The sequence below is a fragment of the Pelodiscus sinensis genome, chromosome 1 (genome assembly GCF_052426305.1).
Source record: "Pelodiscus sinensis isolate ZL-2025 chromosome 1, ASM5242630v1, whole genome shotgun sequence".
In the NCBI taxonomy this organism is placed as follows: Eukaryota; Metazoa; Chordata; order Testudines; family Trionychidae; genus Pelodiscus; species Pelodiscus sinensis.
Window position 1 is genome coordinate 240,935,312 of NC_143052.1, and position 27,866 is coordinate 240,963,177.

The 27,866-nt window shown below is 40.9% G+C and overlaps 1 protein-coding gene across 5 annotated transcripts in view; it reads left to right on the forward strand.

Moving 5' to 3' along the window:
- The window catches only part of SH3RF3 (SH3 domain containing ring finger 3), a 397,687-nt gene extending 370,934 nt beyond the window's left edge, over positions 1 to 26,753 (forward strand). For all 5 annotated transcript variants that reach the window (XM_075918091.2, XM_075918106.2, XM_075918099.2 and 2 more), the window contains 2 exons: positions 11,664 to 12,001; positions 23,416 to 26,753. In XM_075918091.2, the coding sequence (XP_075774206.2) occupies positions 11,664 to 12,001; positions 23,416 to 23,584 (507 nt within the window). In that variant the 3' untranslated portion in view covers positions 23,585 to 26,753. The remainder of the gene's footprint in view (positions 1 to 11,663; positions 12,002 to 23,415) is intronic.
- Positions 26,754 to 27,866: the final 1,113 nt, after the last annotated feature.

The following is a 27,866-nucleotide window of genomic DNA, read 5'->3' on the forward strand; positions in this document are numbered from 1 at the left end:
GATTCACTATTTTATTGCAGATTTTTTTAAAATGGCTAGTTTCTGTTATGAATTGAAGTTGTCAAAGCTTGAATTGACTTCAATTAAGCACTCTTTGGTGTTAGCAGCTTAGGTTGCTGGATAAAGCAAAGTGTTGTTAAAAGTGCTGCCAATGCAATATGTAGGCATATTATTAATTATTTATATAATGGTTGCACCTGGGATCCCCAGTCAAGTGTCAGTCCACCCATTGTATGAGGCTCCGTACCAATATGTAACTAACCGCCCTCCCCCCCGAGAGTTCCGAGTCGATATGGCAGGACGCACCACGTGGCTAGAACAGACAGACAGGATGAGTTGTAATGAGAGGATAGCACAGTAAAATGAACAGTCTAAGAGAAAGGCATCACAAAAGCATTGACATTGGCTTGCCACTCACCTAACTGTAGCTCGTACAGTTTGGCCTCGTAGTAGTATGAGGAAATTTCCCTTTTGGTCCCTCATGTTCAACGCTGAATTTATGGTAATTATTCATCTCCAGAGGCCTGAATCAGAGAGGTGTTACTGACACTTAGTTTCTTTTAAATCTTTATGTTGTAAGGAATGGTACCAGAGGTAAAATGAAATTCATTTTTATCATCTATCCTTTCTGCCAGAATGGATGGACCTATTTCAAATCTCTCAAAGGCTTAAGCATGATCTACGAAGCCACACTGACTTTTGCAAAACTGAACACCTTCTTACTAATTACAGTATAGGAGAAGTCATGACATCTGTGAGGAAGTGAAATGTTGGTCACTGTATTGAACAAGTTAATCCATTCACATATCTGCATCTCTCTCTCTCACAGACAAGGAACCAGTGGCCACTTGTGGAAAGCAAAAATCAGTGTTTCAAAACAATGTTGGGGATCTTTCATTCTTTTTAGCATAACGGCGTAAACTGGACTCTCCAACTGTTACATAATTTAAACCATTTTGGTGTCATAGGTGTAATTAATGTAGGAACATATTAGGATCCCAGAGACTTGCATCAATACAGAGATTGCAGAATTCTCCATTGCGCTGAGAAAAGATCTTATGCACAATAATTATTGATTATACTCAGTAGTTAACTACTATACTCCAATGCTATGGACAACATCTCTGCCCTGTTCTGTGCCTTCAGAAGCAGTGAGGTTTGTTATATTCATCAATTCAGAGCACTTTTAATTCCCTAAAATGGTGAGGGGCAACCTAAGCTAGTGAGTGGGCCACCTGAGTGGCCCTCCTTCATATCAGTAGCGTCGTAACCAAGACAGTCTCCTGGGACAGGGTAGTATTGCTAACTGCACTTGAATACAAGGATTTGTGGGGAGTGCCAAATGAACCATAGCACTCACAATGTTGTGCACAGTCAGCATACACCTCACTTCCTGTGCCCTTGTTTTAGGTGCATATCGCTTTTGTAATACTGGTAGGAAAATAACTACATAGAAAAAAACCAGTAGAATCTGTAAATTCTGAGTGTGGGCAATGACAAACAAATGTCTCATGGGTGACACATAGAACACCAATGGGCCACATGTGGCCCACCACTGCCCTAAAATCTCAAAGACTGTGGAGCTGAACTTCCCATTACTCCTAGAACAGAAGCTGGGTGAGTGAGCATGTGCATATTTCTCTTTTCACTGCTAATAAAATATCACCCTACTTGTCTTACTGGAAAATAAGTTAGTTAGTGCTGTAAAAATATTTGGGTATTTTGACACATGACACACTAACAACAGCTTTTAGGAACCTGAGGTTTCAAACTGTGGAGCCTGCACAATTTAAGAGGAGATCTAAGAGCACTGAAATAACAGACATTTTATGCTCATGGGACTCTGGTCAGATCAAGTATTAAAACTTTTTAAAAAGTTGTGGGGCAACTTTCATTCTGCCTTTGACTTTAATGCTATGATATCACAACATCAGTCTTCTTGCTAATTCACAGGTTGCAAGAGATGTGGTAGTAATATTTGTTCGCCTAGCATCTAGGTCTCACTCAATGGGAACGTAATAAAATTTGTAAAAATAAAATCTCATTTTATTTCTCATTCTGAAATTAAATGCATCTTGTATGAATTGTTTGTGGAATTATTTCATGGTTGTATATTTATGAACAATGTCTAGTACAGGGGTCAGCAATCTTTGCTCTCTCAGAGTAATCTGCTGGCAGGCTATGAGACGTTTGGGTGACATTGAGGGTCTGTGGGCAAGGCCCCCTGCAGCTCCCAGTGGCTATAATTTGCTGTTCTTGGCCAAAGGGAGCTGCAGGAAGTGGTAGTCATTACGTCCCTACAGCCCACACTACTTCCTGCAGCTCCCACTGGCCAGAAACTGTGGCCACTGGGAACTGCGGGGGAGGGAGGGACATGCTTGCAGATGGTCAACATCAATAAAATGTACCACAGTGCGCCAGCATATTACCGTGACAGGCTGAGATCAGTAGATTGCTGACCTCTGGTCTAGTACATGCAGAGTTTGGTAAATCTGCATTGCTTACATGGGACCTATTTCTAGGCCTGGCCATTAATTTTGACAGGAGAATACACCTCCTCCAACACCTGAATTTTCTCTACCAGTCTCCCATCTGAGTACAATATACCAGCCCGATATTGCTTAGTGTATTAGAGCTGGTGAAATTCCAGCCTGAGGTAGTATGGCTGTCATAACAGCATTAGCCAAGTGGGAATAGGTACATTAAAAATATGGGACAAGATGACCTACAAAAATAAAAAATTTTACCCATGTTTCTGCTTTCTATAAAACTACGAATCTCAGCTCTCTCTCCTTTAACAAGGTTATAAAGCAAAGCTGTCATTTTGTGTGCTTTCCATACAAAATCCATCCCTCTTGAAAGCCAGCAAATAGCATTAACTTTGTATATATAAGGTTAGAGTTTGCCACGCAACATTTTTGTTGATTCTTTTTTATTCAAATATTCAACAAGTTAGTGTGTTGTGGCTTTCTATAAATGTGAGTGTTAATCCCAAAGCTGTCAATGGCCAATAAACCATTTTTTCTCGTAAGAAAGACTATAACCAGAGCATTAACTGGTCAATAATCTAAATATTTTGGTATTTAACGAACTAATTCTAATTTATTTAACATCTGGTTTATTTATAAATCTTTTTCTCACTTCAGAATCACAAGTTATTCATAAAAAGTTGAATCAGTAAAAACATAGTAGCTTCCTCTGTAGTTCAGATATGTTATTCTCTATTTCCTCAAATGCTTCCAAACGAATTCTTACATCGTATATTTGATTCATTTAAATGGTCCATAAAATACAATTGGCCTGGTATACCTGATTAAATAATTGATTTAATATTTGTACTATGCCAGAAAATGCTGAGAAATGTGCTGGGTTTCACAATGATTTCTCAGTGAGACTAATGATTTGTTGTAGTGACGTATATGTGGAAGAAAAAACATGCCCTATGCCTGTTTGGAAATCAAATTTAGGTGAAATTATTCTAAAGGTTGGTAGACCTAGGTACAAACAGTTCTATGATGCTAACATGTTTTATATTATTATCCTATCTGACTCTGATTTTAATACCCCATTTGTGACAAATTTAAGGCAACTTGTGTAATGGATAAATGCTATTTCCCTTGCCAGGTTGCAGGGTGACTTATTTATTTAATCACAGGCTACAGGATTACATGTTGCACTAGCTTCTAAGATGCTGGGCTAGAAAAACTTCTTAGAGGAGAACCCTCATTCTACTTCAGTTAATATAACCTGTAAATTCATAATACTGTATAACTATTACTGAGTCTGTTTTTATGATATTCCTCCCCCTGTACCCAAATGTCAGAATTAGGATTAAAAAACAAAGAATGTCCATTGTTTTAAAATGCTCCTCCCCCCTAGCCAGCCATTATGCACCTGGATTTATTGTTTTCATCTGCATCCTCCTCAGTGTCATGTCCAAGCCATATCACAGGTAAGTGGCAGAGATAGAACCATAACATGCTATGCTGAACTCTTCAATGCAGCCATTAGCCACTAAAGCCACTAAGCAACACTCTCCACACCTTAAAATCAATGTTTTGTCATTGAGTTCAGTGGTACTAGGGTCTTATCTATTGTCTCTTTTGGATCATTCTACTTTAGTAGGGTGCAGTTTTGGATCATTTTATTGGGCTATTGAGAAGTTTTCAATTTTTCAGTAAGAAATAAGATTGATTCGTTTAGCCTTTCCCACTAACTGTTTGCACTAAAAGTTGTTGTCTGGGCATATGGTATATTCTCTATTTTACAAGTTGCCATTCTTTTGATAACCATGTCCAGGGTATATTATCAGCTGTAACCCTCTGTACCAGACAAGGTGTTGTAGCTTAATCTCTCTCTCCAATTCATGATATTTTTAGTGAACCAATTTTTTCTCTTACTGTTTCTTGCACATGCGGCATATTTGAAGGACCCTGTTAATAGTTAATACTTGCTGTACGTCAATATCTAATTTTTCTTTCCTTGCTAATTAGCTTGTTAACTTGGTTCCATTTATTTTTAAAGATCTAATATTTTACCTGATTTGAATATTTAAATATACTTTAAGAGCCTCTTTTTTATATCTCTTTACGGAGTCCTTCCTTGGACCCAGTTCAGCAAAGTATTTAAGTGTATACTTAACTTTAAGCATATGCTTAAGTCCCACTGAAGTCAATGGTTAAGGGCTTTATGGAATTACTACTTCTTCTTTTCCTTTCAAAACTTTACTTTCATTTGAAAGTTTCATTTGAAACGTTCTGGCCAGATCTGATTGACAGGGATTTATCTGTAGTTTTTCTAACTGCTTTAAAAACATTGTTTTACTTTTTACCACATATTAAATTAAATAATGTATTTAAAATATCCATATATCATGACTCTGTTTTGCAACCCTCATGATATTTGAAAGCTAATGATAATATGATTAAGTCCTACATGCCTCTTAGCATTTGACTCATGTCATAAGATTGTAACTATAGACAATAGACCATATGCAGTGGTCTCCATTAAAAAGTGAATACAGGCAGTCCCCGGGTGACGTACAAGATAGGGACTGTAGGTTTGTTCTTAAGTTGAATTTGTACATAAGTCGGAACTGGTGTCCCCAAGTCAGCCGCTGCTGAAACTGACCAGCGGCTGACTACAGGAAGCCCGAGGAAGAGTTTCTCTGCCCCGGGCTTCCTGGAATCAGCCGCTAATCAGTTTCAACAGCGGCTGAATCTGGACACCGGGGACAGAGCAGCTGGGGTGCTGCCGGCTAGGTCCCCGCAGCGCTGCACCTTGGCGTTGCGGGGACCAACCCGGCAGCACCCCAGCTGCTCTACCCCAGGTGTCCCCAAGTCAGCCGCTGCTGAAACTGATCAGCAGCTGATTCCAGGAAGCCGGGTCAGTTTCAGCAGCGGCTGACTTGGGGACGCCTGGGACAGAGCAACTGGGGTGCTGCTGGGTTGGTCCAGTAGCGCCGAGGAGCGGCACTGCGGGACCAACCCAGCAGCACCCCAGCTGCTCTACCACAGGCGTCCGCGAGAAAAGCCTGGTCTGCCGGGGGAGGGGCGCACTAGCTGCGCTCCCCCCCCCCAGCAGACCAGGGAGACGCGGGCGGTGGGACCACCCAGACGCGCCGCAATCCCGCTGCCCGCATCCTCTGCGGCTTTGCTCTGCGTCTCCCTGGTCTGCTGGGGGGGCCCCCCTCAGCAGTCCAGGGAGATGCGGAGCCGCTTTTCTCACCCCAGAGGATGCGGGCGGCGGGACCGTGGCGCGTCTGGGAGGTCCCGCCGCCCGCGTCCTCTGCGGCTTTGCTCCACATCTCCCTGGTCTGCTGGTGGCCCCCCAGCAGATCAGGGAGATGCGGAGCAAAGCCGCGGAGGATGCGGGTGGCGGGACCGCAGCGCGTCTGGGCGGTCCCGCCACCCGCGTCCTCTGGGGCGAGAAGAGCCCCGTTCGTAAGTACGGATCCAACATAAGTCGGATCCGCGTAACTCGGGGACTGCCTGTATTTGCCATGAATTTTAACACCATATAGTATATGAGATAACTATGAGATTCTTAGATATTGTCCTCTAGGGAAATTGTTAATTCAGATATAAGAGGTGAAAGGAATTTTCAAACTTAAATCATGGAAGATTTTAATTACTGGAATTGAGATTGTGATAATCCCCTAAACTAAGGAGAAGAGTACGGTATAGCCTCTACCTAGAATTAGCCTCTATCTAGAACCAGAAATAACCATTTGCCACTGTATGTTATCTGTTGATAAATACTGACCATTTTAGTGATGACCACTGGATCTTTTTCAGCAAGTCATGTAACAGTCATGCTTTATTAAAAATAGAGACAAATTCAAGGTAGAAAGTTCATATCTAAATTCTGAAGAATTTCAGATCCAACATTCTCATTTGAGCTCTTCTCTACCATACTCTAATTATCTCAAGCTCAGTTCCAGTAATTAAAATCTTCCGTGATCCAAGTTTGAAAATTCCTTCAGACCTCTTATATCTGAATTAACAATTTCCCTAGAGGACATAATCCAAAAATCACATAGTTTATCCTAGTTTTTAACGATGGAACAGTGATTTGGAATAGTAGAAGAAATGCATGATGTCTCAGACTGTGATATGCATTGACTGCAGCAAGGACTGACCAAAATTAAATAAGCAGTGGAGTGTGGTGGCTTAGAGCTACTGACCTGAGGAAGTGCTCCCTGGTTTTTACTGACCTACTAGATGGATAACATTGAAACTATTTTTAATTAAAACTTTTTCCCTCTGGCTTTCTTATCTACTGGTGTAGCTGGTGTTACATGAAAAATACTTAATTTAATTGGCTGGAGCCCATTTTTCTATCAACTGCAATAAAGTTTCCTCATTTATTTAATGAGGCTAGGTTGGTATGAAATTCAGTACTGGGAGTTTACATGGAGAAAGCTAAAATGAAAGTTTCTGTTTCTTAGCGTGGATGCAAAACAAGAGTTGAGCTAATATGGCAAATATATATTCTCTCTATATAAAACACATTGGTCTCAGTGTTTATTTAGACTATGCTCTTGTAAACTGGAAAACCCTTATAGTGATATCCCAGGCTCAGAAAAAGACCTCAGGCTGACAGAAGAGCTGTTTAATAAGCCCACAATGAGGTTGTTTTTGAAGTATCAAGAAGAACCTTCAACTTACTGTGAAGTTGAAAAATCCAGCAATTAAATATTTTGAGATGTTATTTTAAGATAATCAAATATTTTAAACCCAGAGCTGTACTAACTTTTCAGCACATTCCCCATCATGTTTTATTTACATATGGGACAAGGAGCAGTAAATGTCCCCACATCTGCCTCCCCACATGTGTAGGTGCAGGGCCACAGTGCTGTCACACATCCTGCTGCCAGGGCCTGCTTTCAACAGGGGACCCTCTGTACACAGGTGTAGGGGCACAATCTGGTCACTGGCTTTTGTCACTGAAGTTGGGAATTATGACGCTGACTATACCTATTGGGTGAAGATCTCCTCCACTTTTACATTCACTTTTTTATTTACCATAACCTCACTAAAATTTATTTGTGAGGGCTAATATTACTTACTTGATTAAGAATTAACCTTTCCCAAATTAACACCATGCTGTGCACATGCAGGCTCTGAACATTATAATCAAAAACCAAACCACACATTAGCTGCAATTTAAAGATGGTGACAGCAGCCAAGAGTCAGGGACAAATATTCCATCAACATGTCAGATTCAGGAAACTGATAGCATCAAACATAATTCATCATCAAATGGATATTTGACTACTGGACCAAGTAAGCTAAATGCTTTCAAAGCTTGTTATAGTGCATTAGAGACCTTTGATAAAACAATGCTTCTCAGGTAGCTGCATTGCCTTCCATTGCTGGAGGAAGGAGCCCCTAACATTGTTCTGTGAAGGCCAGAGGAAAATAAATTTTTCCTAATACAAAATTTTAATTCCAGAAAGGAATTATGTCTTCCCAAAACATCTCTCCAAACTTATTGGATTCTGCAACTAATTAGCATACACTTTTTATAACATTTTATGTTCATTAATGCTTAGATGAATTATAGGGAAACTGCTGTAGAAAGAGCTGCCCAGGACAGCTATAAATATTAAATTAATTCCTGATGAATGATGGCTGCTATTACACCAAATTTTAAATGAATTCATCATAATTGGACGCTTCCAATGAATTATTACTGGGATTCCATTTTGGAAGGCAATACTGCTGAAGAGCACAGCATTTCTGTGCTGCTAAAAACCCAAGGAAAGAAGCATTAAAGAAATGTACCACTTGGCAAACATTCATTAACTTTCACAGCCCCTTGTGAGATAGGTAAATTTTACTTGTTCCCCTTTTGCAGATAGAGAAGCAGCCACAGAGAGGTTGATGGTGAACTGCCAAGTATAGAAGGTTGAAAACAATTCTGTCTGCTTTTTAAATTAGAAATATCAGGAATAGCAAATCCTGACAGCCTTCATTCTGTCAGAGAGCTTGGCACCATCTTTGGAGGACGTGGAAAGTGATGTGGTAGTCTGAGAGCAGACATGCACCACTCATAGGAGCTAGTTAAATGGGAGAAAATGATGAATTTTAAAGACTTGTTTGGACTCATCAAAAACCATATTATCGATATTGTAATGTAACCACTGTACTAATGAGCAGGGTTGCTCTACAGCTCACCTACCTCTGAGTGTCTTGTGCAAGACCACACAGTGAATCAATGGCAGAAATATGATTAGCAGTATCAAGTTCTTGGCTACCAGTCCTGACTGAGTTCAATCCATTAACCCATGTTGTCTCTTAATTTTGCCAAACCCAGAGCTTACTCTAAAAAGTTTATAAAAATGCTTATCAGGCTAAAAAAAATATTTTTAAAAAATCGCTTACATGTGATTCTACTATTGTGTTATCATTCTTAAGGGCACGTCACCATTTTCATTCCACCTCCCTAATATCAGGGATGATACACCTTGTCTGTAGAAATTCATGCCAAGTGATGAAGTTCATCTTGTAAACATATTTTGAAAATGTCAATCTCCATAATGGTTTATTTCCAGAAGGGCACAAAGATATTATATTTCCTTTTGTGCTTTGTGACTTAAAAATAGCTTTACTAGTAGAATACATTTTAGGAGATCAACAGCCTATAAGATAGAATGTTTGGAAGATGCAATTTGCCAGGCTATTTACTTAGAAAGGCTGATACCACTTAGCCAGGACTTAAATTCAGCCAGAACCACCTCTGGAGAAGAGCTCCAGTAATTATTTTCAAACCTGTGGGAACGCCTGGTGCCTTCCACGGGGCAAAAACTCTGAGCACTGAGGCTCTGGGAAATACTCGGGGCAAATTTAATTGCTGTTTTGTAGTTACTCTGCACATGTAGGTCTTCCAGTTAAAGGCTCTCAGTGCCCTCACTGATGCGCTCTAACTGTTCCTTTGAAGCCATTGAGTAGATATTGTACTGTGTGAAACACCTTAAAATGCATATGGAGACAATATGCTGGTGTCATTATATTATGCCAGTGATCTACATGGAATAGGAAAGTATCCAACCCCCTGACGAATCTCGGAACTTAATATTATGAGGAGGTCAATTTCTTATCATTACAGGTTTAGATAAAGTTGCTTTCTGCTGTTTTTTGTGAGGTTCCCATTGTGATTCTTTCATAGAGAAGGTGTTTAGCAGGAAGTGGTGGGTTTTTAATGTTCTGACCTTTCCAAGTGAATCAATTTAATATTTGTGATTTAATCATATGTGGTACTGAGCTCCATCAACCTTCATTGATTGTACTTGCATCAGCCATACCTTGACATGATTAGGCCTTAATTTATAGAGTGAACCATAAAATACAGACAACTTTATCACAATGTCTCATCACCTCAGAATTTGAGTGGGTTGGCTTTTGCGGTGGCAGGGGGAGGGTTCAGACCCTCACTCACAAAATCCGTAGCAAGTGTTCAGAGGTACCATGTAGCATTTTGCTCTCCCATACTGTGCCTCTAGGACATCTGTTCTCTTATTGTTCTGTCATGGCAGAAGAGAGCACATCAGAGATGTCAGGAGCGGAGACATTAGATATTATGTATGAATTATAGTGAATTCAATCTGTGTACTAAACGTTTATATTTATTTCATTGTGTTCTCCCACCCATTCTTTAAAGCTTCTTTGACAAATGAATTCAGTAATCAGCATGTAAAAGAGCATCACTTTAAATCTTGCACAAGACATTGTGTCTACAGAGAATAAATAAAATTCTGTCTCATGTTTCCAAACTGTGTTCATGCTGGAAGCTAGACAGGTGCTTTCTGTTCTATATCTAGTGCAATTTCTTTATGCTTTTTCCCCTCCAGAGATCCTGTTATAGAACAAATGACCAAATACAGCTCAATTTCATGTCCCTGAATATCTTAATGTAATCTTGGGTAATGTTTTGAACTTTATCTACAATAACAAAGACATAAACAGATTCCTTGCAATGGCATGATTTTATAGTTAAAAATTAGAACATTTTATTTATTAGTGCACTGCATTATGGAGGCACTGGTTGCAAGTATAATACCCAGAGTTCCAGTATAACACTTACACATGTGCTCTCTTCTCCCACAACAATTTTTAGCTGAAGGAGCTAATGTTCTAATGTGTATGTGTTTAAGGTAAGTGTGTGGTAGAATTTTTTCCAGAGGATATTCAGAAGTGCAAGATAAGGCACGTTTCTATGGCAAGCTCTCAAAAATCTATGTTTTTCCCAAATTAAAAACATGCCATTTGGATATTTTCAGCCACTATATCCAGGAATGTGGGAACAATTTGTATAGTGGGGGTGCTGAGGACAATTGAACCAAAAACTGTAAACCCTATGTATAATGGAAACCATTCAAGCCAGAGGGTGCAGCCACATGCCCAGCACCCTTAGAGTATGTCTAGACTACATGGTTCCGTTGATGAAGCCATGTAGATGAGTTTACTAGACATAGGAAAATGAAGCAGTGATTTAAATAATCGCCGCTTCATTTACATTAAAATGGCCGCCGCGCTGTGCCTATCAGCTATTTGGTGGCACAGCGGAGCATTCTGGACGCGCCGCAGTCAACAAGGGAAGCCTTTGTTGACCGCTCTGTTATACCTTGTGAAATGAGGTTTACCGGAGCAGTTGACAAAGGCTTCCCTTGTTGACTGCGGTGCGTCCAGGCTGCCCCGCTGTGCTGCCAAACAGCGGATAGGCACAGAGCAGCGGCCATTTTGATGTAAATGAAGTGGCAATTATTTAAATTGCCGCTTCATTTTCCTATGTTTAGTAAACTCATCTACATGACTCCGTCAACGGAGCATGTAGTCTAGACATACCCTTAGTTCCAGGACCTATGCCTGTGTCAGGACAATGGTTTATTGTAAAAGTGAAATTTCATAAATGATCTGTATTTTAACTCTCTGTTATTAATTTTGTAACTTCCCATGTGGAAGTGGTGTATTAGACCTAAAGAGTAATACCATAATGGTTCGTATTCATTGTTTAACTGGGTTTTTGTGCTGCCAAACTTCCAACAGTTCAAACTGTTTTTTCCTCTAATGTGAAACCAATAGAGTGGTGTTGTTTATTTTCAGTCCTTAATAACAGCTAGGAGTTGGTCATTCATATGCTTCATGTTGGTTTCCTTTCAGAAAGAGAAGAAGGGCGGATTGTTGAAGCTTTTAGCAGGCGCGTCAACAAAAAAGAAATCGCGCTCCCCTCCATCTGTGTCTCCAACGCCGGACCCCCAGGCAGTAGCGGAGGGATCTCTGCAGGGAGCCGTGGGACCTGAACTCTCCTCACTCTCCAGCCACGGCAGGGCAGGTTCATGCCCAATTGAAAGTGAAATGCAAGGTGCTATGGGGATGGAGCCACTGCACAGAAAAACAGGCTCCTTGGATTTGAATTTTTCCATTCCTTCTCCTGCCAGGCAGCCACTTTCTTCAATGGCAGCCATCCGTCCAGAGCCCAAGCCATTGCCTCGGGAAAGGTAGGTTATAAACCAAAAGAGTTTACCTTTGCCTATGAGGAAAGGTTGCTCATAATTTCAGTCTGCCCTGTCACTTGCAGCTAAAGGAGTGTTTGTGAGACAGAGGCACAGTTTGGCTTGTAAGAGCGCTATTGCTCTTTGCCCACCTTTTTCAGAAGCCATAGGAGTCTGTAGATCAGTGGTGGGCAATCTGCAGCCCATGGGCCTCATGAGGCCCATGATGGTGATCCGACTGCAGGCCGCAAGACATTTTGCTGATGTTGATCATCTACAAGCACTGCCCCCTGCAGCTCCCAGTGGCCAGGGTTCTCTGTTCCCAGCCAATGGGAAATGTGGGGGTTGTGCCAGTGCTGGCCGCCACTTCCTGCAGCTCCCAATGGCCAGAAACTGAGGATTGTAGCCACTGGGAGCTGCGGGGAGCGGTGTTTGCAGATGGTCATCATCAACAAAATGTGTCTCGACCCGCAGTCAGATTACCCTGATGGGCTGCATGTGGCCTGTAGGTCGCAGATTGCCCAGCACTGCTATAGATTGTCCATTTGTTTATAGGAATTAGAAAATTCAGACCCCTCTGCATATTGCAAACCAAATAAATCATAGAATCATAGAACACTAGAATTGGAAGAGACCTTGAGAGGTCATCGAGTCCAGTCCCCTGCCCTCATGGTAGGACCAAGCACCATCTAGATCAACCCTGATAGATGTCTATCTGGCCTATTTTTCAATATCTCTAGAGATGGAGATTACACAACCTCCCTAGGCAACTTATTACAGTGTTTAACCATCTTGGCAGTTAGGAATTTTTTCCTAATGTCCAACCAAAACCTCCCTTCCTGCAGTTTAAGCCCATTGCGTCTTGTCCTATCCTCAGAGGCCATGTGTGAGGCAGCTATGATGCTCCCCATTAAAAAGTCAGTGTTTGCCAATGGATAACTCATGCTCATTACACAGTTATTTCCTATTCTAAGTGTAGGAGAAAGTTTTAGTCTGTCACATCCCTGGATGTGGAAGCTGTTGACAAATGCCACTTTTCAATGGTGATCACTGTATATTAATAATCATAATGGAATGCTGTGCAATATTTGGTACAATGGGTAGCCAATATATCTGGCCTAATAAGCAGTAGCAAACAAGAGTCTTCTTTAAATTCATGGTCACTTAAGTCATTACTAGATCATGCTGTTCCAAAGTTCCTTTATTCCGGAAGTGGCTGATAACTGGCACAGAGAATGAGAATACGATTTTAAGAGTTTGGCAGTCCTCTGTTCTTTTATTATTATTATTATTCATAAAGCCTCTTATTTGCAAACTCAGAGAGAGGGGACAAAGTGGCAATGCCAAAGAAGAAAAACAGGGAAGAAAAATGGTCTTATAGAATGGTCATAAGTTACAGTGGGGGAGGTCTAGGTTGGATATTAGGAAAAACTATTTCACGAGGAGGGTGGTGAAGAACTGGAATGGGTTACCTAGAGAGGTGATTGGTTCTCCATCCCTAGAGGTTTTTAAGTTCTGGCTTGACAAGATGATTTAGGGATGATTTAGTTGGGGTTGGTCCTGCTTTGGGCAGGGGTTGGACTCGATGACCTCCTGAGGTCTCTTCTAGCCCTAGGATTCTATGGAAAAAAAAGAGAGAGAGAACAGAGTCAGTGGGGAGAAATGCAGCGATGTCTGGCCTTGTCTGTTTTCAAAGTTACAAAGGTTTAAGATTTAATTGGTTTAAAAACAGGGTTAATTAAAAGAATGCAAAACCAAACCTTGCGTGACCACTCTTAATTTGAAATATATCAATTAAACTTGACTCAGTAAGGAGCAGAATATTGATATAAACTAGGTTTGAACCAGTTTAATAAATTCAGTTTAAATTCTGACCCTGAATTAAAGCAGTGCAGAGCTGACATAAACAAGGCCTCAGAAAAAAATATGAATGAAGCAAAAACGGCCTCCCCCAGCATCACTTATGCTGGTTGTTGTGGCATTGCTTTGGAAGTACTACTTCAATGATGCAGAGAATTCCAAAGGGTGCAGCTTGAGGTGGGGGGGGGGGAGGGTATAACCCATATTTTCCAGTCTGACACTGCACCTAGAGAGGGCCCTGTCAGTAAAACTGGTGACTAATGATCCTGAATTGACTGCAGTAACATGGAGTAGTGGTAGAATGAGAGGGACATAAGATGAGTTCTGTATGATCCATATTATTACAACTAAGAACAAATGGACTGACAGAGTCAGGATACTTAATGTGTTACAAATATTATTAATTCAAATATGTAGTGGTTAAAAAAAGTGTTTTGGTTTTAAGCATTTTGATTTCCTGAGTCTTAAGTCTGAAATAAGCTATAATTGAAATAACTTTAATTATACAAAGCGGTCAAGATTTGCTAATTGATTTATGAATTAATTTCCATGTCACTCGTGTATCCGCATTCCTTAACTGATCATATGGTTCTTTATGGCTATAATGGGGAATATTAATTACCTTCATGCTCTAGGATGTATAATACTTAGTCCTGGACTAATCTGAGCAGATACATTAAATGCTTGCCATTTATAAATTCATCCCCATCCATCTGTGCTCATTAAATCACCAAATTGCTCAGAAGTACCAAATTATTTTTTTAAACAAATTACATTTTTTAAACTGCTTGTTCATTTCACATCTGGCAGTAGAGGAACTTGAGTTCAGCATCTCAACTCCATATTGCACTTGTTTGAATTGTGATGCATTTCATCTCTCCAGTAGGACCAGTTCTTTATGTGCATGGATGGGAGAAAAAAAGATTGAATAGATAGATTTAGATGTTGGATGAAAATTAAAAAAGAGGTGGAAAAAAAATCCTGCAAAACATTTCAGTTCACATAATTATCTTGGCTTTTAATTTCTCAGTGCCCATCTGTGCAGTACAGTACACTGCAAAATTGAAGGAGTAGCATATTCCTTAATATTTATAACATTCCAAATGTGGCACATGCAGCCAACAGAGTCAGGACACTTCTTCCCTTTAAACTGGCTTATATTTCCTGTACTTACTGTATGCAGACCTCAGAACAAAACCAAGCATTCGACATTTGCACCATGTCAAAAGTGCATAGAACTGAAATTGCTTACAGCTTGCTTTCCACATGGCAAAGAGGAATTTTGCTCCACTACCTTGCAGTCCTTTCTGCACAGAAATTGCTGCAGATCAGAAAGGAAGATGCAGATAACCTTATCACAGACAGAACTAATTTTATAGTCATATTATATTTTCATATGCAGATCATGTGGAAAATATATTTAATTTTAACTTGCTATGTTTATGTATTTCCAGAGTCTGGTTTTGGTTTTAGGGAGATCAGGCTGGAGAGGAAAGCATGTTTGTCTTGGCTTACCCTGTGTGTATGCTGGATTTTGAAGCAATCTGCTAGGAGTGTGAGGTTTATCATCTGTTAATACATTTGGGGGAGCAGTTTCCCCACTGTTTTTCCATACCTGTGCTGCTGTATGGCAGAAAGCATACAGCATTTCCAGCAGCTGAGAGGAGAAACGTCACAGCTGCTACTACTGTCTCTGTCTTGCATAAACTGACTGGCACATGTTGCTGTGCTGAACACCATTTTCAGCTGCATGTGTCCCAAATATTGTCATCTGTGTGCTGCTGTTGTCAGATTGCCATGGTACAGGAAGGCCACAGCTGTTCTGGAAGTTGAGTCTTCTCTACAGTAGCACACTGTACTGAGGGAAGGAGAGGGGGTAGGGGGGTGGGACAGTGCCTGATGCTACAGCTCTTGCTCATGCGAGCAAGTCCTGCTAGTATCACTCAAGCTACTCACAAGGAACAGTGGACGTAAGATTCAAAGGTCTGTCTGACAGCATGAAGGCAAAATAGGGTCCTTGTCACATCCCTCAAACCCAGACATCCTTGCCCTGCCTCCTTTGTGTCCTTCTCTGAGACCCTGCCCCTGCTCACTCCATCCTCCCTCCCTCCCTCCCTCCCCCACTCTTACATACTTTCATCAGGCTGGGACAGAGGGTTGGAGTGTGGGGGAGGGCAGTACAGGCTCTGGTCTTGGGCTAAGGGATTTGGGGTGCAGGCATGGCTCTGACTATAGTCTGGGGCAGGGAGTTGAGGTGCATGAGGGAGTTAAGGGGGCAGGCACTGGGAGGGAGTTTGGATGCAGGAGGGTTCAGGACTGGGGCAGGAGTTTGGGTGTGGGCTCCAGCTGGGCACCGCTTACCTCAGGTGGCTTCTGGGTGGTGGTGCAGTGGGGCTAAAGGAGGCCCACCCGTTCACTGGCCCTGCACCATTCCCACCAGCAGCCAGCAAACTCCCTCCATTCCAAGTCCTGTTGTAACACCCCCCACACACACTCTATGGAGGTGGGATACAGGATAGGAGGAGGGGCACCATGACATCACTTCTCCCTTCCCGTTCTGTACAGCAAGCAGAGGATAGCATGGGGAGGAGCAGTCTTATCCCTGGGCTTCTCATCCAATCACAGTCTTTCCCCCATGCCTTCCCTGGCTCCTCCCAGTCTCTCATTCCCTGGATCTTGTGCCCAGTCTCGATGCCCAGCCAGTCCCAATCTCAGTCCAGTTCCTCAGCTGATCTGTGCTTTTCCCCCTTACCACCAACTGGCTCTCGGATTGCCCCCAACTCCCAGTCCTGGTATCCTGGCCCTGCCAGTCTGTGGCTCTTTCCCCATCGTCCACAACTCCCAGTTACAAGTTGTCATCCCCACGCTAACCTCCAGTCCAGTCTCACACAATTACTTGCAGACCCCTGACAAAAAGGGACACTCTGCCAAATTTAAGTCCCTGCTCCAAAACGTGGCAATTTTGAGCATTTTTCGCTGCTCAAGGAAAAGATTGCCACAACAATTTGTATCATTGCAAAATGACATCTTTTCCCCTCTCTTCCATGTCAGAAATGGCTGGACTATTAGAGCTGAAATTTTAAAAATAATCATATATAATAATAGTGAGCCTGCAGTAGACACTCCCTGTCCCCACATGGAAAATTTCAACTGAAATAATTAAAGTTTTGCAAAGTTATAAGCGGCAAAAAACCAAGATGTCATAATAGGAAGTGCCAGGCTACCTCAATAATAAATGTACTACCAGCCCCATCATTGTGATAGACACAAGGTCTAAATTATGTCTAAATTATGAAATTTTTAATGCAGTGTGACAGTGACAGATTCCAACATTCTTCTGAGTTTCACAGATGATGAGAGTTGCGGCCATACATGAAAGAAAACCTATTATTGCATAGTAGTGGTCAGGGAAAAGAGGAAGGAAGGAGGGAAGAGAAAAGTATTCAGGGATGGAAGGGCCAAGAAGAGAGGGAAGATTAAAAAAAAAGACTTATGTATATTTTTAAAGCAGTTACTGAGAAAAACAAGTAAATGCCACCAATGGTATCAGAAGCTTTGACTGTAATGATTTACGATGTTTAGAAACCCCTTTGTGGCAGCAATGCCATGTGATTATTTTGTTTGTACATTGGAACCTCAATAACTCTCGCTTTCCAAGTCTGCAAATCCAAAAATCTCAGGGGAAAAAATATAGTCAGTCCATCCCATGCTGCAGCAAAGATTTCTTAACAGATATAAAAGCGAGGTCTTTTATTACTAAGCTTTCATTATTTTTATTAAGTTTGCTATATGTTTACAGCTATACTGTGAAGTATCAGGGTTAAATAAATAAATTGCAGTTAAATAATTCAAAAAGTACATTTTGTAATACAATAAAACCCTAGATTTATTTTTTACATCTTTAAATCTCTTGTTACTAGAATTACCACCTTTCTAATAGCAGACAACCAGGCCACCAAGGGCCTGCCCCTCAGCTCCACATCTCTCCCTCCACAAGACCCCACCTCTGCATCCCCTCTTTCCTCAATACCCTGGCCTTTCCCAACCTCTTCTTCACCTTTCCCTGTCCACCTCTTCTCCCTCATCCAAAAAAACAGACATCAGGGCTTGTCAAATGGCACCTGTACACCTAAGATGAAGCCCAGCGTGTCCAGGTGAAAACCAGACAAGGGGCAACCCTTCTTGTTACAAATACGGGAATGCCAACATTGGAGGGGGAATGGTTTTGATGGTTTTGATAATCTTTTGTGATAATTTGAAACATTTCGCAAATAGCAATTGGGCTCTAAGCCATTAGTGAAATTCTATTCTGTATTTAAAAGGATGATCTTGTGGTTAAGATACCAGTCTGTAAATTAAAGTGTCTATTCCCTGAACTGCTGCAAACCTTCACTGTGACCTTAATTTCCTCATCTGGGAAATGGGGTTAAAAATGCCTCTCGGAGCTGTTGAGAGGCTGGATCCCTTATGTCCGTAAACTACTCAGATCTGGAACACAACAGCACAAATGCTTTGAATGTATTTTCAGCTGATTTGAATTCAGCGAGCTGAAGTTTGGCATCGTCTTTGCTAAAATTGTTCCAGTCTGATAATTTAATTAATCAACATTGATGCAGAGTGTCTGAAATAATGTGTGCATTCATTTGCATAATGGCTGTAATTGGCAAAGCCTCATACTGTAAGTGTGGCAGTTCTGCAAATGACAGTAAGATAGACTGTTTTCTTGTAGCCAGCCAGCAGCACACACATCATCCTCTGTTATTTCCTCTTCCGCACAGGAAAATGTGACAGCTAGATGTAGTGGCCAAGGGACAAGATGACTAATTGATTTTTGATGGTTCTTGACACAGATATATATTCTACATGACTGTGTTGCTATGGCCAGCTAAAAAGGTTTTAATCAGATCTTAGAGCAGAGCTCCCGCATCTGAATGGGAACAAACATTTTACGAGTAATAGGATCTTCGGCCCAGCTGTAGAGAGCAGTTCCTTGAGCCAGATCTAGTAATTTCACTGTCACATGTTTGCATCTGTAGCTTCACAGCAGCCAGCAAGCATCCAAGCTGTGGTTGCAAAGAAAATTAACTACTGCCATTCAGTTTCAGAGAGGCCCTTGATGTGGTATCAACCCACTGTGAATCAATTCAGTGAATTTAGAGTAATGTTGTGCTTCAAGATTCTCCAGAGTATATTTAATTTACCTATAAGACAGGCTGTTATTTTAAATAAATACTTGACTGTTATAAGCATTAATTGAGAATTAATGACTATTCAGCAAATGCAACGGGTAATAATCTTTAAATAACTTTTAAATAGTCAATTGGCTTTTCTTTAACTACCTTTACGGTATTCATTGCTTTGCAATTAGCGAGACAGTTACTGATTGTTAAATACCAGTTGAAACGACATGTCCTGAGGAGGAATGTCCTAGATACTAGTCTCCTGTGTGTTGGCTTGAGCTGGTTGGGAATTTTTTGATGGAACTGGTTTTCCCTGGCAAGTGCCAATTTGTTGAAACCAAAATGTTTAATAAAAAAAAACCCACTGGTGTTGACGACCTGTTGATGAAGCAGCTCAACTGGTACACTGCTGGGGAGCCCAGGCTGCCAGGGTCCAGTTCCCCAGGGAACCTCACCATACAGATTGCTGCAGGGCCGGAGCTCTAGCCATGAGACAACTCCACAGCAGAGGGGCTAGGAGCTCTGAGAATCCCAGCTTATGCAGGGACTCTTGGGACTTCCATGCTTGCTGCTAAGGAGCCAGAAGCCTTTACAGTTGCCAAGTTTTGAGACTCCCAGCTTAGCTTTGGCTGCAGGGTATCAAGGTCTCCAGCTCGCTGTCAGCCTGCTTGGGCTTGCTTGGAGTCCCCCGGATTGGACGCCCAGGCTTGGTCTCGTTTCTCAAGACATTTTGGTTGTTTCTAAACAATTTTTAGTTTGCATTCTCTTCTGTGGTAAATGTTAACATTTCTGCTTTTTCTTCTGAACCCAAACTCATTGTTTCCGAATTTCTTGTGGAACACACATTCCATGTTTGTACCAACCTTAGTCACAATCCACAGGGTTTTACCGAACATAGAATGGTGTTTGGAAACGAAACACCTGAACATGTCTGTAGTCTCTTTGTTTGGACTGTGCTTCTAACAGCGAGGCCTTAATCTATGACCAGGGCTCCTAGGCACTACAAAATTATTATTAATAATAATACTGACTGGAATAACTGCAAATAATTTTTGGTGAAATTAAGAATTCTTTGTTAATTGCTCAAAGAAGTCCAAAACATTGCTCATTTTCGAGTGTTTGCAATCATGACTCCGTAATTAGTAGAGACATTTGGAAGCTATTGGCTGCTCTTGTGATTTAGCTTTAAGAGCAACATGGACGGACCATTGTGAACTCATGAGGAACCTTGCCTTAGGCAGAGGGGACAAAACAGGAGATTGAGATGAAGCCTATTTCAGTTTGAGAAAAGTCATTTTTGTCCTGCCCCACCAGGAACGTCCTTTGGTTTGTGCCAAGAATAAAGCCAACATAAGAACGGCCATAGCTCCATCTATAGCCCAATAACGTGTCTTCCAACAGTGGCCAATGCCAGATACCCCAGAGGGAGTAAACAGAACAAGTGATCTCTCTCCTATCATCCATTTCTAGCCCCTGACAAACAGAGTCCAGAAACACCATTTCTATCTATCCAGGCTAATAGCCATTCATGGACCTAACTTCCATGAATTTATCTACTTATTTTTTGAACCCTGTTAAAGTCTGGTCTTCACAACATCCTCTGGAAAAGAGTTCCACAGGCTGACTGTGCGCTGCATGGAGAAAAACTTATTTTTGTCTGCTTTAAACCTGCTATCTATTAATTTCATTTAGTGACTTCTAGTTTATATAGAGGCAATGAGATATTCTGTCTTATTCTCTATCCCTTTTCTAATGATCCCTAACATTCTGTTTGTTTCTTTGACTTCCACTACACACTGTGGATGTTTTCAGAGAACTAGCCACAATGTCTCCACGATCTCACTCTGGAGTAGTTGTAGCTAAATTAGTCTCCATCATTTTGTATGTATAGTAGGATTTTTTTTCCAACATGCATTACTTTACATTTACCAATATTAAATTTCATATGCCATCTTGACGCCCAATCACTTAGTTTTGTGAGATCTTTTTGAAGCTCTTCACTGTCTGATTTGGTCTTAACTAGCTTGAGCAGTTTAGTGTCATCTGCAAATTTTGCCAACTTACTGTTTACCCCTTTCTCTAGATCATTTATAAATAAGTTGAATAGATTGGTCCCAGTACAGACCCTTGGGGGACACCACTAGTTACCTCTCTCCATTCTGAAAACTTACCATTTATTCCTACCTTTTGTTTCCTGTCTTTTAACCAGTTATCAATCCATGAGAGGCCCTTCCCTCTTATCCCATGACAACTTACTTTACTTAAGAGCCTTTGGTGAGGGACCTTGTCAAAGGCTTTCTGAAAATCTAAGTACACTATCCACTGGATCTCCTTTGTCCACATGCTTATTGACCCCCTCCAAAATCTCTAGTACAGGCAGTCCCCAGGTTACATGGATCCGACTTACATCAGATCCCTACTTACAAACGGGGTGAGGTAACCCCGCACTAGCTGCTTCCCCCCAGCAGACCAGGAAGACGCGAAGCTAGTACCCCGCCCCCCAGCAGACCAGGGAGACGTGGAGCGGCTTTTCTCAGACACACCTCAGCTTGAGAATAAAGGACTGAGGGAAGTGAGGTGTGGGAGAATAAAACTGAGCTCTGGAGAAATGTTTGGCTAGAGTTTCCCCTACAATATGTACCAGTTCCGACTTACATACAAATTCAACTTAAGAACAAACCTACAGTCCCTATGTTGTACGTAACCCGGGGACTGCCTGTAGATTAATAAGGCATCATTTCCCTTTACAAAAACCATGCTAACTTTTCCTCAACAAATGATGTTCATCTATGTATCTGACAATTTTATTCTTTACTGTCAATTCAACTCATTTGCCCAGTACTGATATTAGATTTACCAGTCTGTAAGTGCCAGGATCACCTCTAGAGCGCCATGATGACCTTATCATCTTTGAGTGCTCCTTTAGCATCTCAATTTGTCCAGGGGCCCCACTGGTTGTTTAGCAGGCTTCATGCTTCTGATGTACTTAAAAACATTTTGTTATTACTTTTTGAGCAAGTACTCTTTGAGCTATGTAAGTTCTACTGATTTGGGGACAGACCCACCATTCCCACCAAAGATCTTCGGGCAACCCCTCCCACTTGGACAGATGAACTGAGGGGAACCAATCCAAAACCCACTCTAGGCCTTCCCACTCATTAAATCCTTTTAATCCCATTCCTTCCCAATAATGTAATCCTCCTGACCTGTTGCTAAATCTCTTGTCGCCCCCTGAATTCCAAGCATGCTACTTATCAAGCGTCCCACACCAGGAATGGTTATGCTACTTACACAGCTGTTTTAAAAGGATACACACCTGTGTCTTCACAAAGGGCCTTGTCCTTAAAGCCAACTCCGATCTCAGGTTCTTTCACCCTAAAGAGTCCACAGCAGCTGAAAACTAAAGGTAGTTGAAAGGTGAAAATTAACATTTTGGTGAATTTTTTCCACCTGACTCTATTTAAAAGTGATAAAATCAATTCTCCTATGAACTGTAGCCACCCTGGAGTAAAACATGATGTTTGTATCAAAGCCCACTGCAACACAACAACTTAGAACAAGACGTGAAAAAAAAAAAAACCAGTGTCCAACTGTAACTTCAGGGGAAGTTTAGGCCACATTGTAAATTAAAAAGGCAGCATCTAAAGTAGCACAGGGCTCCCAAAGTTTTCATAGAGCATTGCTCCACTACTCATAGGAACCAACATTTATAAATGCCCGGGCAAGTGCTTGACCACTGGCTCTGCCCCAAGTCCCAACTCAACCTTTTCTCCCCGAGACCCCACCTCTCCCCTCCCCTCCTCTGCCTCTTCCCGCTCAGTTCCACCCCTCTTCTGAGTGCACGGCATCCTCGCTCCTTCCCCCCAGGGCCTCTTGAATGCTGCAAAACAGCTAATTGCAGGGGGTGGGAAGGGAGGAGAAGGGGCTGACTGGTGGACGGGCGCTGGGAATGAGCAATCCTGGACTGCTTTGGATGATGCTCAGCACCCAACGATTTTTCCCCAGCAGTGCTGTAGCCCCAGTGCACCCCTAGAGTCAGCACCTTTGCCAACACAGATGGGGAAGGAAGGGTGTCATCTATTGACTTCATTAACAAAGTCACCTATGGTGGGTCTGGGAAGTCTCCCTTTTAAGTAATGATCAGCCTTGACCCTGTACGGCTCTTGGAGGTGACAAGACTATATCTGACACGGTTTAGCTATAGCTTCAGGTAGGTGCCGGTGATCTAGTGCCTGAGGCAAACCAAATTAGCTTGCAGAGCTTCTGGTTTGCATCTGCAACCTGTCTTCTATGGTGGGTCCCTTGTGAGGGGCCTACTCTAAAAACATGGTCATGCCATTTGATTTGTGTCTGATGTGGCCTTTTCTTTGGTTTTCAAAGGTACCGTGTCGTGGTTCCGTATCCTCCTCAGAGCGAAGCAGAGATTGAACTGAAAGAAGGCGACGTTGTGTTTGTGCACAAGAAAAGAGAGGATGGCTGGTACAAGGGGACATTACAGCGAAATGGCAGGACGGGCCTCTTCCCCGGAAGCTTTGTAGAGAGCTTCTGAGGGCTTGTTTTCTTCCCCATCACTGCTCTCTGAACCGAAAGATCTTTCAGGGGAAATTCCATAGCACAAGAAGAGACAGCAAAGGGAAATGTGACTGGGATAGCCACTGCCATTTTTATGTCCAAAGACTCCCCAGGCCCTTCATTTGACAGCTCTGGAAACACAGTACCTGCTGTGCTTCCGAACCCATGTACAGTACATACAGTGGTATGTTGAAGTAGTGCCTTCCACTTGGAATCACAGACTGAGAGGATGCACATTTGGTTTGTATCTAAACTAAACTCCAACGATTACCCTTTATGTAAATTACAGAGAAAATATCTTTTAAAAAGTTGTTATATTGCTGTAACTTATGTGTCAGAGCTGCAGTGTTCTTGTTACTGGCCTATGCAAGATGAATTGGAGTGAGGCAAGAGGCAGAGTAGGGAGCTCTTGATCTGGGATTTTATTTTTCCAGAGGGAAAAGGGGAGAATATGGAAAAACCTAGCTAAAGATTTGAGCATTGTTGTGCAAGAAGGAATTAGGAGTCCAAAATATTAGTATCATGCTTTCTATATACCTCAAATTACGCTGCATCAAGATGCCACTAAGCATGTTAGTGATCAGAGTTGCATTTCATGAGGCACACCAGTGAGATGCACACAGCGGATCCTTGAGGAACCATGGTTCCATCATTACATTGTGGGTTATCCCCATGGTTTATCGTCTGTCCGTATTATGTGCAGCATTGTTCCAGCATCCAACTTTCCATTGCTTTTCTTTTTTTTGGTATGACATACCTTTTTTAATTATTGGCTATGTTGTTGCAGCTGCGTTGGTCCCAGTGACAAGATGAGTGAAGTAGGACCAGCTGTTTGGTCCAATAAAAGATATTACCTCACCCACCTTGTCTTTCTAATTAATACATTTTAATGTAAGTACTGTTATGCATTATATAATTCCTAATAGATCAGTCATTTCTTGTTTTCAATGCATCTGATGCTTTTATTATAATCATTTTATTCTTAGGAAGGTCCTGTTTGGCTTACAAGAGGGACTGTTAACATCAACAGGTTTCACATTTAACATGTGACTCCTGAAATGTTTTGGGAGTAGATTTTGTGAAGATGAAGATGTTTGCTAGTACTACAAGAGAGAAAAATCAGATTAGGCGGTGCTATAAGTGTGCCTGTGCGCACATCGCATGCGTGTTTTGTGTGTATGCAACTCACTCTTTCTTAATATATAGTTTCTAAAGAACCTGAATAAAGCACAGTACTCTGTCTAGAGAATGATAACGTTTCAAGAATTGGGAGCATTTCCAGGAGGAGTAATTTTAATTGACTCTTATATGGCAATAAAAAGAACACTGCAGGTTCCAGCAAGCACAGAAATAGTTGACTTTTTCTCTGCCATTGTATTAGAAAGAAGGGAGTTGAACTGCAATGGCTGTAATTAGCATTGTCAAAATGTGATTTTTTTTTAACTGTAGAAATGTACAGTTCTCAACACTGTTCTAACCTGCTCAAGCTACAATACAAAATATATCAGGCAATATACCCCTCCATCTGCCAGGGACCTACCAGTGCAATAAATGTAAAGCAAGTTTATGCAGTTATTTGTATCAAACAAAGAAGAGAAAAATTCAATAATGCAAGGGTGGGAGTATTTGAAAAAAGAGATTCAATTGTGGCATCCCATAACCAAGTTGTAACAAAAGAATATTTGTAACTATGTCCGTACCCTGCCTTTCCTAATGACGGGCTGCTTGTACAGACAAAGGCATGGGTTCATTCATGAATATGTGAGAGTTGCAGCAACCTGCAGATGATCTTAGTAAAAAGAAGAGGCCCAGTGGAGGGTGTTTGACATTATTTTATTCCCACTATTTCTTATGCTGAGGATGCAGGTTTTGTTTTCATTCAAGCCATGTATGCTAGCACATATCAGAACATGTTTAATTGAACATTCCTACTTAGGTTGAGCTGAATGACTTTGTTCACGTTAAAAATAGGTTTCTCTTCCTCTTGTTCATGATTCCAGAAACATGGTCTGTGGCCAAACTGCACCTTCAAATCATAGAGACATTATTTCGGAGGAGGGGGCAATTTTAACATTTGTTCATGTTCCAGGTTGTAATAAGTCGTAAGTCATCAGTAAAATAAATGGTTATTGTTAAGAGGAAATTGCCAACAAACCAATAAGAGCTTTAAGCCATTTCTTTGGCAAAAGGCTGATTTACAAATACAGCACTACCTATCCAGTCATTTCATCCAAATCAGAAACCACGATCTACCAAGGTGACAGTGCTTCCCCAAAACATGTTATATACAAATCCATATGTATAAAAATTCTCAGCATTGTCAGAACTAGATTTTTCTGACAAGCTATAATGGCTAAATATCTGTTAAAATCCTGTTTCACAGTATATTTACTGTACTATATCCAGAGAAATGAGACAGGAATCACATTGTATTCAGTCAGATCTAAAATAGGTCCAGATTTCAACATTCTAAGGTTTAAATTGAACAGGACAAAAGCTGTTACGTAGGACAATACAGAAGTGTCCATGTAAAGTCAGTGTTTTTAAATGTATTTTTCAGTCAGGACAATAATGATTTTTAAAAATAGATGACAGAGGGCAAAATAGCCCTTTTAGTTACACCTCCTGTGAGGCACAATATTTTTTGGTGTTTAATATTTTGAAAACAGCTGTTTCTGGCTCCAGTTTGTTGCTTTCCATAATAGTTTTAGTTACTGAATAATTTTCTTGAAGAAATCAATTGAAAAGAGCAAAACTGCAGAACATAAGACTGATTGATGATGCAAGAAAATGACCCAGTGCCATTTAGGAAATTCTTGACTATGGGAGAGGATTGGCTCTTACTGTGATCCATTTTTAAAATAGATACAAAGGAAAGAATGTCAGAGGGAGTGTGCGTGCATTTCCTACAAGAGGAAAAAAAGCAAAAGAATCCTTCTGGCAGCCTCATTTTGTAAAATGCCAGATTTACGGTTCTAGAAATGGTTTCTGCTAATTGAACAATTCCTTTGTATTTTGCACAGCTCAGAAAATGTTTTTGTTATACATGAATGTTAACGTGATTTAGGAAATATTGATGGTGATGAGTACAAATGAACTACAAGGACCGTGTTTCTGATGCTTTAAATAAAATAAACATTAAATCATGTGTGTGAATTTTCCATCTTTATTTAGATGTTCAAGAGATTAAACAAAACAGGTGTCCTGAGGTTCACAACAAAGATAGTCATAGGACTCCAAATCCTCAAAGATATTTAGATTCCAAACTTTCATTTCTGTAATGATCTGGGCCAAGGTGACTTTGAAAAAAGGGTTGAAAGCAGAGAAATGTCAGGAAATGCTACAAAGGAAGCAGTATTTTCACATAAAGAACTTTATTCTGCCAACCCTACTGCACTGAGTAGTATTTGTACAAACAGAGTCACTGAATCCCAATGTACTCAAATGGAGCTACTCTTGTGAATAAATACTATTTGATGTAAAAGCTGCAGAAGGGAGCCTTAGTGTAATTATATGTATTAGAGCACAGAATATGATTTTAATACAGGTGTCAATTGATCACAATTAATTCACATGACTGACAAACAATTAATCACAATTAAAAATAATTGTGATTAATCACACTTTTAACAATAGAATAGCAGTTGCAATTTATTAAATACTAGAAGAAATACCTGACGTTGTGCAGAGAAAATATAGTAAAAGGTGTGATAAATAAACTACGCCAATTACATTAACATAGCATATTTTATTGGAGATACTTTAAGAAATTAACATAGCTAGTGATGTGCTTACAAAACGCATTTACATTTAACTCATGTCTTGATAACAAAAGGTGTGGTGAATGAACTATGTAAATTACTTTAACATAACATTTTATAGGAAAAACTTTTCCTTTTATCATAGGGAAGGGATCTCATGGTTGCAGTTTGTGACACACTTAACGGAAGAGTCCAGCAAATGCCTATGATCAAGCACTACTAAAAGCTAACTATCAGTGGGCCCAATTGGGGCTCTGGGGGAACTGATTTCGAGATATAACCAATCCAGTTATTTAAGTTAGGAAATCAGTAGTACCCGTTCAAAATTTTGTGTTTCTATCTCTTACCGTCTTGGAGATCTTTTGGGGCAAACAAACTTTTGAAAATATTTATAAGAAGATTTGTGGATGTTTTTCTAACCATTTCAACATTGATTTCAATTTCAACACACTACAGTGTACAGTGCTCACTTTGTTATTTTATTGCAAATATTTCCAC